The sequence below is a fragment of the Psammomys obesus genome, unplaced genomic scaffold (assembly GCF_907164565.1).
Source record: "Psammomys obesus unplaced genomic scaffold, mPsaObe1.curated_primary_1811, whole genome shotgun sequence".
Lineage (NCBI taxonomy): Eukaryota > Metazoa > Chordata > Mammalia > Rodentia > Muridae > Psammomys > Psammomys obesus.
In genome coordinates this window covers 4,639,624-4,654,812 of record NW_026596158.1, presented here as the reverse complement: position 1 = coordinate 4,654,812, position 15,189 = coordinate 4,639,624, and the positions used below count along the sequence as shown (strand labels likewise).

The window sequence follows — 15,189 nt, the reverse complement described above, 5'->3', positions numbered from 1 at the left end:
TCAGGGTTCACGGTGGAAGGAAAAAAATCCTCTGTCCCCTGGACTTCCCCTAGTACTGCCCCAGAGAGGTTCATGCCAAAACCAACCCCCTCCTCTGTTGCCCAGGAGATGGGAGCCGTACCTGAAAGTGCCCCTGCTGGCAGGCCAGGTGGAGTGGGACAGCTCGGCTGGAGTTTCTGGCCCCCGAGTAGGCACCGTGCTTCAGCAGAAGGGGCACGAGCTCTGTCCGGCCATGCAAGGCAGCCATATGCAGAGGGGAGAAGCCATCCTGGTTGGTCACATTCACACCAAGCCCGCTGGCAGGAACCCTTGCCAGTTTCTAGTGAAGGCACAGGGAGTGGGTAAATGTGTCAGTAGTTAGGCTAGCCTCCGTGGTGCTGGGAAGCACCTCCCTGCTCCCCCTCAGCTCTCAGGCGCCTGGGTAAAGGAGGAAGGTCAGGGGTTCAAGGTCTTCCTTAACGACAACATGAGTTTGAAGCCAGCCTGACATTAAACGGATCGCCTCCGTGTTTGCCAAACCTCCTGAAGTCCGAGAATCACCTCCCCACGTCACCTTCTTTTTAAATCCCTGGTAATTTGAAAACCATGCTGAGCAGAGAACGAGCAATCAAAACTGCTCTGTGGAGCATCTCATTGAGAACGAACACTAAACCGTGTGAGTTAAAAGTTGGATCTTACTATATGTAAATCACAGCCCAAAAACTAAATAAATAAATAAATAAATAAATAAATAAATAAATAAATAAATAAAAGAGGGCTGGAGAGACGTCACAGCAGTTAAAGAGCTCTTTCAGAGGACCCGAGTTCCGTTCCCAGCACCCATGCGGCAGCTCAGAACCACCTGTAACTCCAGTTCCTAGGGCATCTGATGCCCTCTCCTGGGCTCCATGGGTACTGCACACCCGTGGAGCATCGATGCACACGCAGACAAAATTCTCATGTGCATAAAAGTAGAGCCCAGCGTGTTGGGGCATGCTCTCAATCCCAGCACCCGTGAGTCTGAGGCAGGCATGGCTCTGTGAGTTCGAGGCCAGCCTCGTCTACATAATGACTTCCAGTCAGGGACACATGGTGAGACTTTGTCTCAAAAATGAGTAAATAAAATAAATAAACAACAGGTGGGTTAAAAACGACCAAAGAAGGGAAGATGCTCTCTACCCTCACCTGACTGATCCCCCCACCCCCGTGAGCACTCACTCAGGAAGTACTGAAAGCAAGGACATCCTAGGCAGAAAGAATGTACCTTCCCCCACTCCCCCACCCCCGACACAGGCCGAGCCAGACCTTCTGGGCTGGAGCACACTTGGGGCATTGGCACAAGGGGTGGCAGAACTCATGATCCACCGTGCTGATGGCCTCGTCCATATCATCTAGGTCATCCTCCGTCCACTCCAAAAGGTAGCGCACCTGGTGGCAGACAGTGAGGACAAATGGGGACCCCATTAGTCTGACGCCTTTACCCGGAGCTCAGGTGAGCAAGTGAGCCATATACACCCACGAACGCACGCATCCAAGAGCACACGGCTTCCCAAATCAGCTCCTTGGGCCACTGCTGCCACTGACAGAAAACATTTGCCTCCCAACAATAAGCCTGCGCCTCCCCCAGGCAGCACAAGGGGCTGATGTGTCATTTCCAGCATACCAGTGTTCGTCCATCCTAAGAGGGGCGGACTGAAGCTGCTTGGCGGCTTACGGGCTTTCAGGCCCTGTCCCCGGAGTCCACACTCCTACGCCACCTAACCAGGTCGGCCTCCCTTGTCACCCAACAGAAAACCTGTGATGAGTGCTCAGCGGCTGTGATCCACAGCGCCCCAGGACCCCTGACCGCACACCAGCTTCCTGCCACCGCCACACGCCAGCACGTGGGGTGAAAGCAAAGAAACCCCCAGACAGGGCGTGCGTGGGTTCCAGTACCAAATAATGCTAAGCCCTGAAACTTGAGAAGATAGCGCATGTGGTCGCCCACACCTGCAATCCTGGCACTCGGGAGGCTGAGGCAAGAGGACCGTGAGTTCAAGGCCAGCCTGAACTATGCAGGAAGCCCCTCTCCCCAAAACGCTCAGTAACAGCTCATTTGAGAAAAGAGCAGCCTCGGACATGTATTCGTCAGCATCACTGCGTTCAGGGGTCAGCATAAGCCTGCAGGGAGGACAGAGCTTGGGGGAATCCCATCAGTGTCTCCTGTGCGCATGGCCCTTCCAGATCCTATCCTGGGGTGCCAACCACAAAACCAGGCAGCTCAGATCCCAAGTCAGGGTGAGAACCAGGCCTTAGGCCAGCGTGAGGAGGTCAGGCTGACGGTGAAGTCACCTCTTTGCGGGTCCCACCCAGCCGTGGCTGTCTCTGGTTCCCCTTTGCTTCCTGGCCCACCCCATGTGGAGAGCGGCGGCTCCCCCCGACCACGCCGACTCGGCAGCGGTGGGCTGAACTAGGAGACTGTGAGACAAACCCCCTCGCCCGTCAGTTATGAGCGTCTGGTACCTAGTCACAGCTGTGAGAGAGATGCTCTCCGAAAAACTCACCATCTCTAGATCTCCATCAGCAACTGCTCTTAGAAGCTTTTCTACCTTAACGGAAGGAAACAGCAAGTCAGGGAGGCAGCAGCAGCCTTCTGTCTGGTGGTCACACGAAGCACCTTTCAAACGTAGCCCCAAAACTGTTCTAGAACATTCTGAAAGCTGCACAGAACCCGCTCCCGCCTAACAGAAACCGGAGCTGCTGGCTATCTGGAGGTGAAAAACCAACACAGGAGGGCTTTCTTCTTTTTGTCTGCTGGTACCAAGAACAGGTCATACAGCTTTGTGCGTTCTAGGCACGTGCTTTAGCCCTGGCTATTCTGGACTTGCTCTGTAGACCAGGTTGCCCTCGAAAGCACGGAGATCCGCCTGCCTCTGCCTCCCCGGGTGCTGGGATCACCGACTGCGCCCAGCTCTCTACCCATTTTACTTCGTACTTCAGGACAGAGTCTTACTAAGCTGTTCAGGCTAAGCCCTGAACCCAAGCAAACCTCTTGTCGTGGTCTTGCCGCCCCACCCTCCTAAGTAGCCAAGACAATAGGTATCTGGGAGCCAGGCCCAGGTCAGGAGCAGGTCAGGAGCACTTCCGGAGAAGCCAGCTACCCCATTCACATACTCAACTCTCACAGTCTACTGGGTGAGCCGGCTAAGGGCTTAGGTACCCTCCCCAAGAACAACAGAGGCCTCTGGGTGCCCTGTCTGCACACACGCTGGCTCTCCTTTCTCTGACTCTGCACTGGAGCTCACTGGATGCCCACTCCGGGAGAATGTTGTAAGGGAGGGGAATGACCCCACTCGGGTGGTCAGTAACCCCACAGAGGAGCAGAGGAACCGTGAGATAATGGTCTACACCTCTGCTGAAGGATAAGCTGGATTGGTTGCACTGATATTGAACAAGCATTAAGAACGAAAGAAAAGCCAGGCACTAAGCCAGGCACTGTGGAGCAGGCCTTTAACCCCAGGACTGGGGAAGCAGAAGCAGGAGGATCTCTGTGAGTTGGGAGGTTAGCCTGGTCTACAAAGTGAGTTCTAGGATAGCAAGACTACACAGAGAAACTTTGTATCCAACAACAACAAAGGACTGACCACAACCGGCCCCCTATCTGTGTCTCTTTCTCTTTCTGTATGTGGCCCCTACTCCTCTCTTTTTCTCACACTCACACATTGCAAAAACTGCTACGGAGGGGGAAAAAAAAAAGGTAAAGACAGCACAGACCCATGGTTGGGTGCACCTCAAAGGCATTGACCTCAGAGTAGAAGGAACAGACTGTCCTGTAACTGGTCAGCAGGCTGCAGGCTGGCAGGCAGCTCCGGTCAGCTGACCAGGCCTTCACCATGCACCATGACACCAGGGCCTGCCCATCAGGGAGGCTCACCTCCCGGTCGTCCTTTCTGACCTCTTCTTGCCTGAAGCTCGCTGAGATGGAAGAAAAGCTGGAGGTGGAGGAGCCCTGGCTGACGGAATCCACAGAGCGTGCAGGGGACCGTGCAGGAACCTGGGAGAAGGCCAGACGGGCAACAGGAACAAGGGCATGGTCACAGACAGGTCAGGCCTAGAGGTACCAAGCTCCAGTGGTGTCAGTGGGCATGGACGCAGGGACTTCCAGACCTACCTCAGAAGGCCTCAGGCTCCTTTCAGGTGACGGGTGATGAGCTTCCATGATGGACAGAATCTAGGACAGGAAAAGGCGTCCAGTGAGAGGGGTTGCAACAAGCCATCAGCGTCCCTAGCATCCTCTGCATGCCTGCTGCCAGGGAGGTCGGAGGTGATGGCCTGGGAGCCATCAAAAAGCCAACGCTGGGGCCTGGAGAGGCTGGTCAGCAGGTTAAGAGCACTTGCTGCCAAGCTGGACCACCTGAGCTCCATCCCTGGGATCTCCCTGTCAGATCGAGACAAAGTCTGACACCCCCGCCACCGCCCCGCACATGCTCACACCCAAGTTGAAATTTTAAATGTGATATTTTTGAAGAAAAGCTAAAATTTAAGGATAACTGTTGGGAAGGTCCCCACGTTTTTAAAACGGCCTTTGTTTTCACCGGATGTCGGTTTGTACCGTACTGGTAAGGCTGGACCCGGGAAGGAACTGTCAGCCTGTCGTCCCCAGTAACCACTTCCCCTTTTGTAATCAAAGAGAACCCTCCAAATCGACTCTTTGAGGCCCAGCATATTCTAGAGCTGATCACTGTGCACAGATAAACTTTAGCAGGGCTTGAGGGATCCTCCCACGGATGACTGCCAGGGTGGACGCCAAGGTCCGGTGCTGTTTCTGCTACTGCATTTACTTTCACATCGCTGGAAAGTCTAACAGCGGCAAGGATCTCCCGGGCTGGAGAGGTGGCTCAGGAGTCAGGAAGACCTCACGGCTCTGCCAGAGGACCCGAGTTCCATTCTCAGCAGCCATGTTGAGGGGCTCAAAACTGCCTGTAACTCTACTCCCGGGGAAGCTGATCCATTTATCTGGCCCCCAAGAATACAATTACACACAGACACACATAAACTTTAAAATAAGTTAATTTTTGAAAGAAGTATCTTCCATTTAAAAATAAATACAAATTTAAAATGATAAAACAAGTCTTTTTAATAAAAAAAAAAAAAAAAAAAGCCTTACGTCCTGCAAACTCTTCACACCCTTGGACAGAGAGAAACCCACAACTTCCTCCCATTCTTAATGAGACCAAGTTCAGAGGCACGATGGTGCCAGGCCTGTAATCCCAGTCCTCAGGAAACTGAGGCTGGAGAATTGCTGTGGGTTCAAAGCTAGCCTGGACTAAATCCTGAGACTCAGTCTCTAACTTACCTAGTTCATTCATTCAATTTTGGGCCAAATTAAAATGAAGTTTCAAGAAGCAGAGATGAAGAGAGAAAACAGTGCTTGTGTCTGCGGTGTTGTGACCTCCACTTGCTTTCACGTCGCTTCTCCGAAGCCACGGGGCCTGGTTCAGGCAGTCCGATGGCTGCTATAGGCCTAGCGCTCAGAGGCCAGAGCCGTTGCTGCTGGAAGCAGCTCACAACACTGAGAAAAACCACTAACAATACTGAAACTCTCTAAAAGGAAAGCCTGCTCACAACCTCGTCAAAGTATAACGGAAGGATGGAGGCCAAGTTCTGTCCTGGGGTGCTAAGGAAGGCTTTAAGGTGTCCTCGGGAAGGCCAGTCTGCGGGCAGGGTTTTTTTTTAGGGCCACACGGCTGCTCGGGTAGAGCACGCTACCTTGGAGTTCAGCGCACACTTGAGCGGCGTTTCTTTCAGCCTGTTCTGGATGGCTGTGGGGGCTCCATTCTGCAGCAGCGTCTCTATGACGCCCTCGTAACCCCAGCGTGCAGCGATGTGCAGGGCTGTGTCTCCTTTCTCGTTCCCAATGTCCAGTCTGCAGGCCTGGACATCATAGTAGACCAGAGCCTTCACACACTAGAGAGACACAGCAAAAGCACGGGTCTCTAACGTGAAAGCCTAGGGCAAGGTCAGTGCCTCCCTTAGCGGGGTCCACGCCCTCCAACACAGAACAGAAAACCAGCAGTTACAATTCTAGGGCTCCACGTTCTCTGATCAAGACACCTCATGGTTTTCTTCCAAGAGAACCCAACTGGATCAGAGGTAGAGTACTTGTCTAAAATCCCCTAGTGAGGGGATGAGATATAGCTAAGCGGTAGAGTTAAGTAATTTCTGAGAATCTGCCAATGAGGGGCTGAGGGCGTGGCTCAGCAGAAGGGCAGTTATATAAACAGATGCAAATTACATAACATTCAACACAATTCAGATTTTCTACAAGGACATCTGTGGTGAACCAACACCTTTGACCCCACCACTCAGAGGACAGACCACACAGGAGGCCTGGGAGGTCCATGCTACTCTGGGCTATCATAAAAGCAGGCAAAAGGGTGGACCTTTTTGTATAACTCTGGAAGTGGGAGGTGAGACTCATAACAAACATTTACACACACAGACACCCACATACACACACACAGAGGAAGAAATGGAAACCTCAGAGTTCCTAGATGCTGGGCTAAAATGTGATGTTTGAATATGCACAGAGTTAAGAGTCAGATGGTATGTGAATGAGCAAAAACTACTTAATATCAGAGTAAGATCACAGGCAATTAGGTGTTAAATTTCTTAATGTATAGCATCTGTAATACTTTGAACATTTAATTGCTTTAAGTTACAGAGCCAGCAGATGGCTACCTAGGCCTGGGATTGCATCCCAGAACCCCTGTAAATACATGTGAAACATTAGTCTGTAGGCAGGTCTGTGTAGCATTTTCTTCATTAGTGACTGATGTGATCAAACCCAGCCCACTGTGGGCGGGGCCATCCCTGGGCAGGCTGAGTGAGCCAAGGGGAGCAGGCCAGTAAGCAGCACTCTTTTGTGGTATCTGTTTCAGTTCCCGCCTCTGGGTACAACGTGAAATAAACACTTCCCTCCCCAAGCTCTGTGTGCTCACAGGCGCTCGGGTGCACACTGGACTAGGTTCAAATCTGTATGTCTCCACAGGGGAGAAATAATGAAAAGCGGGGGGGGGGGGCAGGCGCCACTTACATCCTCGTGCCCGTAGGTGCAGGCCAGGTGCAGCGGGGTGTTGCCATTGTTGTCCTGCACCTCGGTGCTGGCCTTGTAGTGCAGCAGCAGCAGCTGGCAGAGGAGAGGAGACAGCAGCTGAGCCCCGGAAGGAGCACGGAGCATCCACAAGCGTGCCCCCCTTCCAGGGGCAGGGCTCACGTCCAATCTTAAACATTACACAGGCGGGGCACTCCTGGCCCGAAATCCAGAACGTTCTTTCCTTTTTCTTTCTCTGCCCCTCCGCCCCACACGTCCCCCAAACTAGGAAAGAAACCCAGGAGATACACCCCTGACTCTCCAAACCACAACCCAGGGAGAAAATGCCATACAGTAGGGTGCCACGTGACAGTCATGAGGCATCACTCAGACACTCAGAATATTGTACAAAATTATCTTTAGGTCATGTGCCCAATATTCCAAAATACAAAAGGGTCCAAAAATTCAAAGGCCTGAACATTAAGATAAGGGTTCCTCAACCCCTTTTGAAATTATGCCATTGCAGCCTGGCAGGTTGGCCAAGCAGATACGGGCACTTGCCACCAAGCCTGATAGTGGGAGGGAGTTCAAGCCAGACGGCAAGCTTTCTTTGGACCTCCACGTGTGCACTGAGGTGCCACGCACACACATATATGTACAATCACGTTACATCATTGCTCCCTGTCAAACCAATGTTTAAAGGAGTATGTCGAGAACCCTGCCTTCCCTCCCGAGCTGGTCCGCAAGTTTCCCGTCTTAACCCATCTCCGGGGCTGGCCTTGGCCTCCGGGATCCCCCGTGCCTGGCAGCATAACTCTGTAGCTGGCACTGGCATAGTGCTTGGTGGAGCCACGGAGCCACCGTGCACTGCCGGCGCTACCCACAACCCCGAATGCTCACCGTCACGCTCTGGAAACCTTTCTGACATGCCAGATGGAGGGGAGTGGACCCATGATAGTCCATGGCGTTCACTACGGCACCTCTGGAGACCAGGAAGTCAATGAGGCTCGCCTGACCTGCAGAGCAGAAGGGCCTCTCGTTGGCAGATGAAGCTGAGCAGCTTCCTGTAAGATACTACCTCACTCTCGACGGCCCTGGCAGGAAACCCAGCGGCGGACACGGTCCTAGCTATACAGGAGCCGGAGCTGGCTCCAAAAATGTGAAGCATTGTGGGATATCCTATGAAGGGATCACACCCAAGTCTAGCTGGCAATGGACCAGAGGCTGAAGAGATGGCCCTATGGTCCAGAGCACTGGATGCCCTTCCAGAGGACCTGGGATGGATTCCCAGCACCCACCTGGTGGCTAACAACATTTGTACCCCCAGTTGTCTCCTTTTGCAATGGAGTCTAACTACATAGCCCAAACTGGCCTTGAACTCACTGTGTAGACCATGCTGACCTTGAACTCATAATCCTCCTGCCTCAGGGTCCTGACTGGCTGAGATTACAGGTCTGCATCACCACACCTGGCTCAATACTGTCTTTAAAGACAGAGAGATGCGAACCCCAAACCACAATTCTGCGAGATCATCTTAGCAGGCATTCCTGCCCTCACTGGCCAGCCATACCAGAATGCCCTTCCAGCCTGAGGTGGCAGTGGCCAACAAGTCCAGGGGGACACTGCCACTCTTTCCTGCCCCGTGGGACGCATCCACAAGGATGCTCTGCCAGTACCCCATCAGCTGGGCCTCCGCTGCCCCTGGGGTACCATCCTTTTGCCTTAATAATTCACAGGAGCCAGTTCAAGGCCACATACCACAGAGGGCAGCGACATGGAGCGGTGTCTGACCCCTGTCATCTCTGGAGAAAGGCGTGACAATTGAAGGATCGTTCAGCCTCCTAAAACAGGAAAAAAAAAGATGTGGACAAATACAGAGAAAGGCACAGCAAAGCCCCTCCCTTCCAGGCTGGACAAGATGGTCACACCGGAGGCCATCCAAGATTGAGAGCCCTTCCACGCCTCTGACTCTCCTGTGAAGCGAGGATCTTCGGCCTGCAGCTTCAGTGTCCTTCCCCATAACCCCCGAGGACTCACCTCAAAATTGCCCATGGAGCATAATGGGAAGCTAAAAAAAGTTACTAGAAGGAACTGGCACCCACCCCTCTCCACCTTAAAACACCCTGTGATGCTCGGGAAAAACATGTGGGAAGCCCTGGGGTCCAAGGGAGCATGCAAAAGGGGCAGCCATCACCCTGCGCCCGTGATGCACCCGTGACAGAGACGACAGCCGAGGGGCCACGGGAAGGGTTCTGTTCCGAGGCAGGCTGGGTAGAAGAGCCACTGCAGCCCCTCGAGTCCTTCCCCTGGCTCTCCGTGCCTCCCGGGTCCCTCTTACCCAGAGACGAGCTTCTCACAGTCCTCGCAGGAGCAGAGTGGGTGGCACATCTTCTGCAGGGCATCTTTGTCCTGGTCGTCCTGGCTCAGCAGCCTTTCCACTTCCTTCTGGTTACCGGATGCAATGTGCTACGGGGGTATCCCGAATACGATCAGTGTTAAGGAGTCATTTGCTTTCCAGGAAACGGTTCTTTTGGTTTGGTTTCGTTTGGCTCAGCTGTGCTTGAGATCGGACCTATGGTGCCACACACACTAGGCAAGCACTCCACCACAGAGCCACACCCTGGCCTTCTGTAGGACAGGACCTCACGAAGCTGCCTGTGGTGGCCTTGGACTCACTGTGTATACCAAGCTGGCTTAGAATTTGTAATCCTGCTGCCTCTGCCTTCTGAGTAGCTGGAATGACAAGCAGGGATCGCCAAGCCTAGCTTATTATGTTTTATTAAAATAGGTCTCATTCTGTAGCCCAGGCTATCCTTTAATTCTTTTTTGTTGTTTGTTTCTGTTTCTGAGACAGGGTTTCTCTGTGTAGCTCTGATTATCCTGGAACTTGATCTGTAGACCAGGCTGGCCTCTAACTAAGAGAGACCCCTGCCTCTGCCTCCTAAATGCTGGGATTCAAGGCTTATCCGAGATTACCCTGAAATGGCCAAGCTCTGAGTGGGCGTGGCTTCAAGCCTGTCTGGGCAGATGGAGACCCTGGGCTGGCGACTGAGATGAGACCAGCTTGGGCAGTTTTCACACTCCCTTACTGTTTCTATAAATGCAGAGTCACGGTTTTCCTTTTTAAACAACCAGACAACACATCCAAAGTACTAAGAAGAACCACAAAATTCATCTCGGGCCTCAGTGTGAACTCTGATACCCCATCGGCAAAAGCCGAGGTTCTGCAGGGGTGACACAAGCCTTTAATCCTGGCACTCAGGAGGCAGAGGCCAGAAAATCATGACTGTAAGTTCAGCATGGGCTACACGGGTCGACACTGTCTCAAAGCACCACCTCAAAGCACCACGGACTGAGGAGGGTGTGTCTCAGCTACGGGATAACTGCCAAGGATCCCCCTGTGAGGGCCTGGGGGCGTGGCTCGGCTACAGAATGTGCTTGCTTAGCATGTACAACGTCTTAGGTTCAATTTCCAGCACCAGCAAAGAGGAAGAGAGGGAAGACAGACAGTCTCAGTGTTACCCCTACAGTAATCAAGTGGGGCGTACGTAGGCTTAAGGGAAGGAGAAGAGCTGCACTTAGCAGCACCACGAGCACACAAACCCACAAGGCTTGGCCTCTGAGACTCACAGATGTGGCCCTCCTAGGGACCTATTCTGGCTCCCGGAAGCCTGGAAACATCAGCAGACTCTCAGAGGTCCACCCTCATGTGTCCCACAGTGATGGCTAGAAACTGCCTCAGGAGTTTCCCAGGAGTCAGTGAGCATCCGAACAAGGAGCTTCCTGCACTGGGGACCAGAACCCCCAGGCAGTCCCCACTCTCAGCTGAGGCCTGCCACAAGAACACTTGGGTCCAGTACAGGTATCAGCTCTATCGGGGACCAGGAAGAGGTCCCTCTGAGCTGGCCTTGAATGACGGGCAAAGGCTCTGAGGCCCAGCAACCCCTCCCCTCCCTGTGCATTCTGCGGTGGTAACCATACAGACTTTTACAAACACTGAAGGACGGAACAATTACACATCATCACCTCCCAAGTCATCCTGGAGTCTTACCTTAAACAGGCAGTCGATGGGCGTTGATGTCATCTGGGACAGTAAGTTCATCCTCTGCTTGAGAAACAGTCTGTCGCCACATCCCTCGGCGTCCTGCAGTCATCACACAGACAGACCCTGTCACAGAGCCTCCCCACACAGAGGGCCCAGGCTCAAGCCCTGCCATCCATCCCAGGCGTGGCCTTCGGGGCCTCTCCCAACCCTGATCTGCGATCTGAGATGAACCGCAGATCCTCCTGAGCAGAGAATGCTGGGAAGTGAGTTCTGAAGACTGTGGCCTGGGCAGCAGGACCACAGGGGGAAGAAAGTCACCTACAGAGCTGGAATGTGCCACATATGTGCCATCGTCCTCCAGGCTGAAGCCTGGCTTTTCCTGGACTCTGCCCCTCTCAGGCCTCCCCGCTAAGGCCTGAATGGCCTGACTCTGCCGCTTTAACCAGGGCTGTGGACAACATCCCTGACACACTGGTTTCTACCCCCTGGCACCCAGCGGCTATGGGAATCTTGTTTTGCGAATGTTCTCATGAAAATATCAGCCTAATTCACTGGGCAAAAAACCATCTAGGAAGACATGGGCATTCCTGACCATTCTTTCACTCCCAGTCACTTACTGTATTGCAAGGATCCATGCCAGTTAATTTATTCAGATCTTCCTATCAAAGGTAATGCTTACCGGGACAAACACACACACACACACACAAACTATTTAGAAAGCTGGGGCGGGGGGGATGGTTTGGTGGTCAAGAATGTTTGCTGCTCTTCCAGGGGACCTAAGTTCAATTCCCAGCACCCATAATCAGGTGGCTCACAACTGCCTGTAAATCCAGCTGCAGGGAATCTGACATCCTCTTCTGGTTTCCACGGGCACTCACACGCAAATAATAATCAAAAATACTAAAATACTTTATTAGTTATTAGCTAATAATTAGCGTCACTTCCTGGCTATCATGAAGGCTGAAACTATGTTCATGAAGGTATTGTTTTGAGGCAAGATTTTCAACACTGTGTTCTTTTTCGTTGTGGGTTTGCATTGTTTTGCAGTGCCAGGGCCTTACCGTGCTCGCTAAAGCTCTGTCTTAAAGAAATGACTCTAAACTCTTGCTACAGAATTTGAATCAAAGTGATCAACACTGAACAACACCCCAGCTCCTCACTGGGGGATCCTAGGCAGGGGCTCTACCACTGACCCACACCCCAGTCTTGTGCCTATGTTACAGAATCATTCCTACCACAATGTTCCTGTGCTCACTTGGGTCCCTGAAACCAAACGGTACAACAACAAATTAACTTCTTCACAAAGAGTCTTGGTGGGAGGTGAAGGAAAATATTTTTCCAGACAGGTGATGCTGGAAACTCACAGGCCCCTGACAACATGGTAGAACACAGGTTGTTTCTTTACACATCTCTAAGTTCTTCATCCAGGCTCTGGGTGAAGCCAACAGTGCCTCAAGAGGGATCATTTCTGGGGTCCTCTATGGAGCATCGTCCCTCAGGTCCGCGCATCTCCAGTGAGGACTAACTATTGCGACACACAAACGCTGCCAGCACCTCAGGAGCTGTTCTGTCCCCAGCTGCCTCGTGCTATATAAAGCCCCAGCATTCTGGGTTTTTTTCTGGTGATTGACAGCTGAGGAGTTTAGGGCCAGAGAAACATCAAAGGCACCATACAACAACAGGTCAGTCAGGGCTCTTTTCTCAAGTCTAGGGTGTGTGCTGATGTTGGGCATGACTGCAGTGAAGGAATGTGTCAGCGATGAAAGGTGGAGCTCCCTGAACTAAATCTGCAGGGAAAGAAAACACAAGTGCTCCAAGCAGCAGTACAACCCAGAGGCTCATGGGAAATGAGCAGATACTGTAAGAACTCAGCCTGGAGTGATGGTGCATGCGATTATCTCAGCACCAGCTTGAGGTCACCCCTGCCAGAACAGAGATCTCACCTCCAAAAACAAGGGCTCAGGATGTAACTCAGAATCGCATAGCATGCCTAAGGACCCAAGTTCCACCCCCAGCATCACCTTTCTAAAGCCAAAAAAGCCAGTAACAAAGCAAGACACACCAGAAGGGTTTAAAGATGAAGCAGGAAAATGAAATATAAATTAATAAAAAAACAAACAAGGCTGGAGAGATGGCTCAGTGGTTAAGAGCACTTGCTGCTCTTCTAGAGGACCTGAGTCCGTTTGCCAGCACCCATGTCAGGTGACTCCTGACTGCCTGTAACTGCAGTTCCTGGGCAACCAGCACCCTCTTCTGCCTCTTCAGGGACCCGCACAACAGTGCATACAGACACATAGACACACATACATTAAAAAAAAAAACTGAAAGATGAAGTGGGGCATGGTCCATTTATTTCAAGGATCTCCACTTTGATCCTGATGCCACTGCTGTAGTATTTGGGTTCTTTTTTTTTTTTAAAGATGAAGTCTCCATTTATGACCATCCTAAGGATGCCTGTGGTTAGCTCAAGTTTCATGGCACTCTGGAGAGGAAATTTCTGTGAAACCACGTTACACAGAGCCGAGAGTGAAAGAAAAAACCCAATCGACCGATAATTTCAGAAGCCTCACCTGCAGCCTGGAGAGACACAAAGGCTCTCTCGATGGGGACAATGCCATCATCACGTGACTAGCGGCTTCATACATTCCAACCCAAACTCCATGAACTAAAAGAAGCCAGTCTGCAGTAGAGGCAGAGTCCTTCCTTACGGACAGAGGCCCATGCCATGGCACAAGAGACAAGGATGCGAGGGTACCGGCTGGGTGGACGGGCCAAGCAAGGTAAAGGTGTGAGCAGCTGTTAGGCTTGACCTGCTCAGCACACCAGAGGATGCTGTGTATTTGCCTATACAGGCTCTTACATGTAGCCCAGGCTGAGCTCACACTCACTCTCCTCTTTGCACATTTTACTTATATTTTCTTTTTCTTTTTCCTTTGTCTTCTGATACAGTGTGTCTCACGGTAAAGCCCAGACTGACGTGGCACTCCCCACATGACCAGGTCAGCCTCAGGCTCACAGTGATCCTCCTGCCTCATCTTTGTAAGTACTAAGATTACATGCACCACCATGCCTGCTCATTCTTCGAGTCACTGCCTTTTCTGTGGAGAGCTTTCTGAGCACTGCCGAGTTCTACCACTTTATCTGTCACCACGGAGTACAACAGGCCAGCGGTGAAATCTTGGCTTAAGACTCTCATCATTTACATAGAAACAGAACCACTCTCCCTCACCAAAGCTCACCAACCAACGAAACAATAATTAAGGCCACTGAGTCCTTAAAACGGCACGCATCAATTATCATTTCTTGCCTATCAGCCTCACCAAGTCCAGATCTGCCGTGTCTGGTTTCCTTTCCCACACACGTGCTTTTGAAGAGGACAGGATTAACGAAGCAGGCCGCTGACAGTGTAAATCCCACCGCTAACACATCAGTGATCACAATCAATTAGGGGCTTAATGTTCAGTTTCTAGAATACGTCTCACCTTTCATAACGGTTAGACAGCTGAGGCTCCAGTCTTAGGAGACCATGAAAAACACCCATCCCCCCCAACCCAGCTCTCTGAAGGTCCCCCGGATGGCCACGGAGGAAGGGTATAAAGCAGGGAGATCTTACAGGCGGCTTCGCAGAGAGACTTCCTTGCCGGATGTACTCGATCGCAGCCTCAACTGAGGTCAGGCAGTATCCCAGCTCATCTTTGGCCGAGCTGCTAAATCTAAAGTTTTTGATGTAACTCAAATTTGCCATCCTAACCGAAAGAAGAAAAAGGGGTTATCACTGGATAGTGGGCACCTTAAAAACATCGTCAGCTTGGATGGCTGATTAAAGAGTGCCATCAAGTCTATTCACCAGGGGCAGGGGGTCAGGTATAATGGCCGCTGCCCCCTTCATGCCACTGCAGAGATGTAGGACAAGAAAACTACTTGTTACTTCCCTGGAAAAGGCTGGCTATTGGAAATCGAAGAATGGCCCCCACAGGCTCACATGTCTGAACGCTTGACCTGCAGTTAACGGAATTGTCTGGGAAGGATTGGGAGGTGTGGCTTTGTTGGACTGGGTGTGGCCTCATTGGAGGCATGTCATGGAGGTAGGCTT

General features: G+C 51.9%; 1 protein-coding gene across 2 annotated transcripts in view; it reads right to left on the bottom strand.

Moving 5' to 3' along the window:
• The window catches only part of Ankrd27 (ankyrin repeat domain 27), a 45,430-nt gene that overhangs the window by 7,985 nt on the left and 22,256 nt on the right, over positions 1-15,189 (bottom strand). For both annotated transcript variants that reach the window (XM_055594719.1, XM_055594718.1), the window contains exons 12-23: positions 14,710-14,842; positions 11,103-11,195; positions 9,390-9,517; positions 8,810-8,892; positions 7,952-8,067; positions 7,055-7,147; positions 5,728-5,925; positions 4,130-4,189; positions 3,893-4,012; positions 2,523-2,567; positions 1,285-1,407; positions 122-319 (exon numbers count right to left, since the gene is read on the bottom strand). In XM_055594719.1, the coding sequence (XP_055450694.1) occupies positions 122-319; positions 1,285-1,407; positions 2,523-2,567; positions 3,893-4,012; positions 4,130-4,189; positions 5,728-5,925; positions 7,055-7,147; positions 7,952-8,067; positions 8,810-8,892; positions 9,390-9,517; positions 11,103-11,195; positions 14,710-14,842 (1,390 nt within the window). The remainder of the gene's footprint in view (positions 1-121; positions 320-1,284; positions 1,408-2,522; positions 2,568-3,892; positions 4,013-4,129; positions 4,190-5,727; positions 5,926-7,054; positions 7,148-7,951; positions 8,068-8,809; positions 8,893-9,389; positions 9,518-11,102; positions 11,196-14,709; positions 14,843-15,189) is intronic.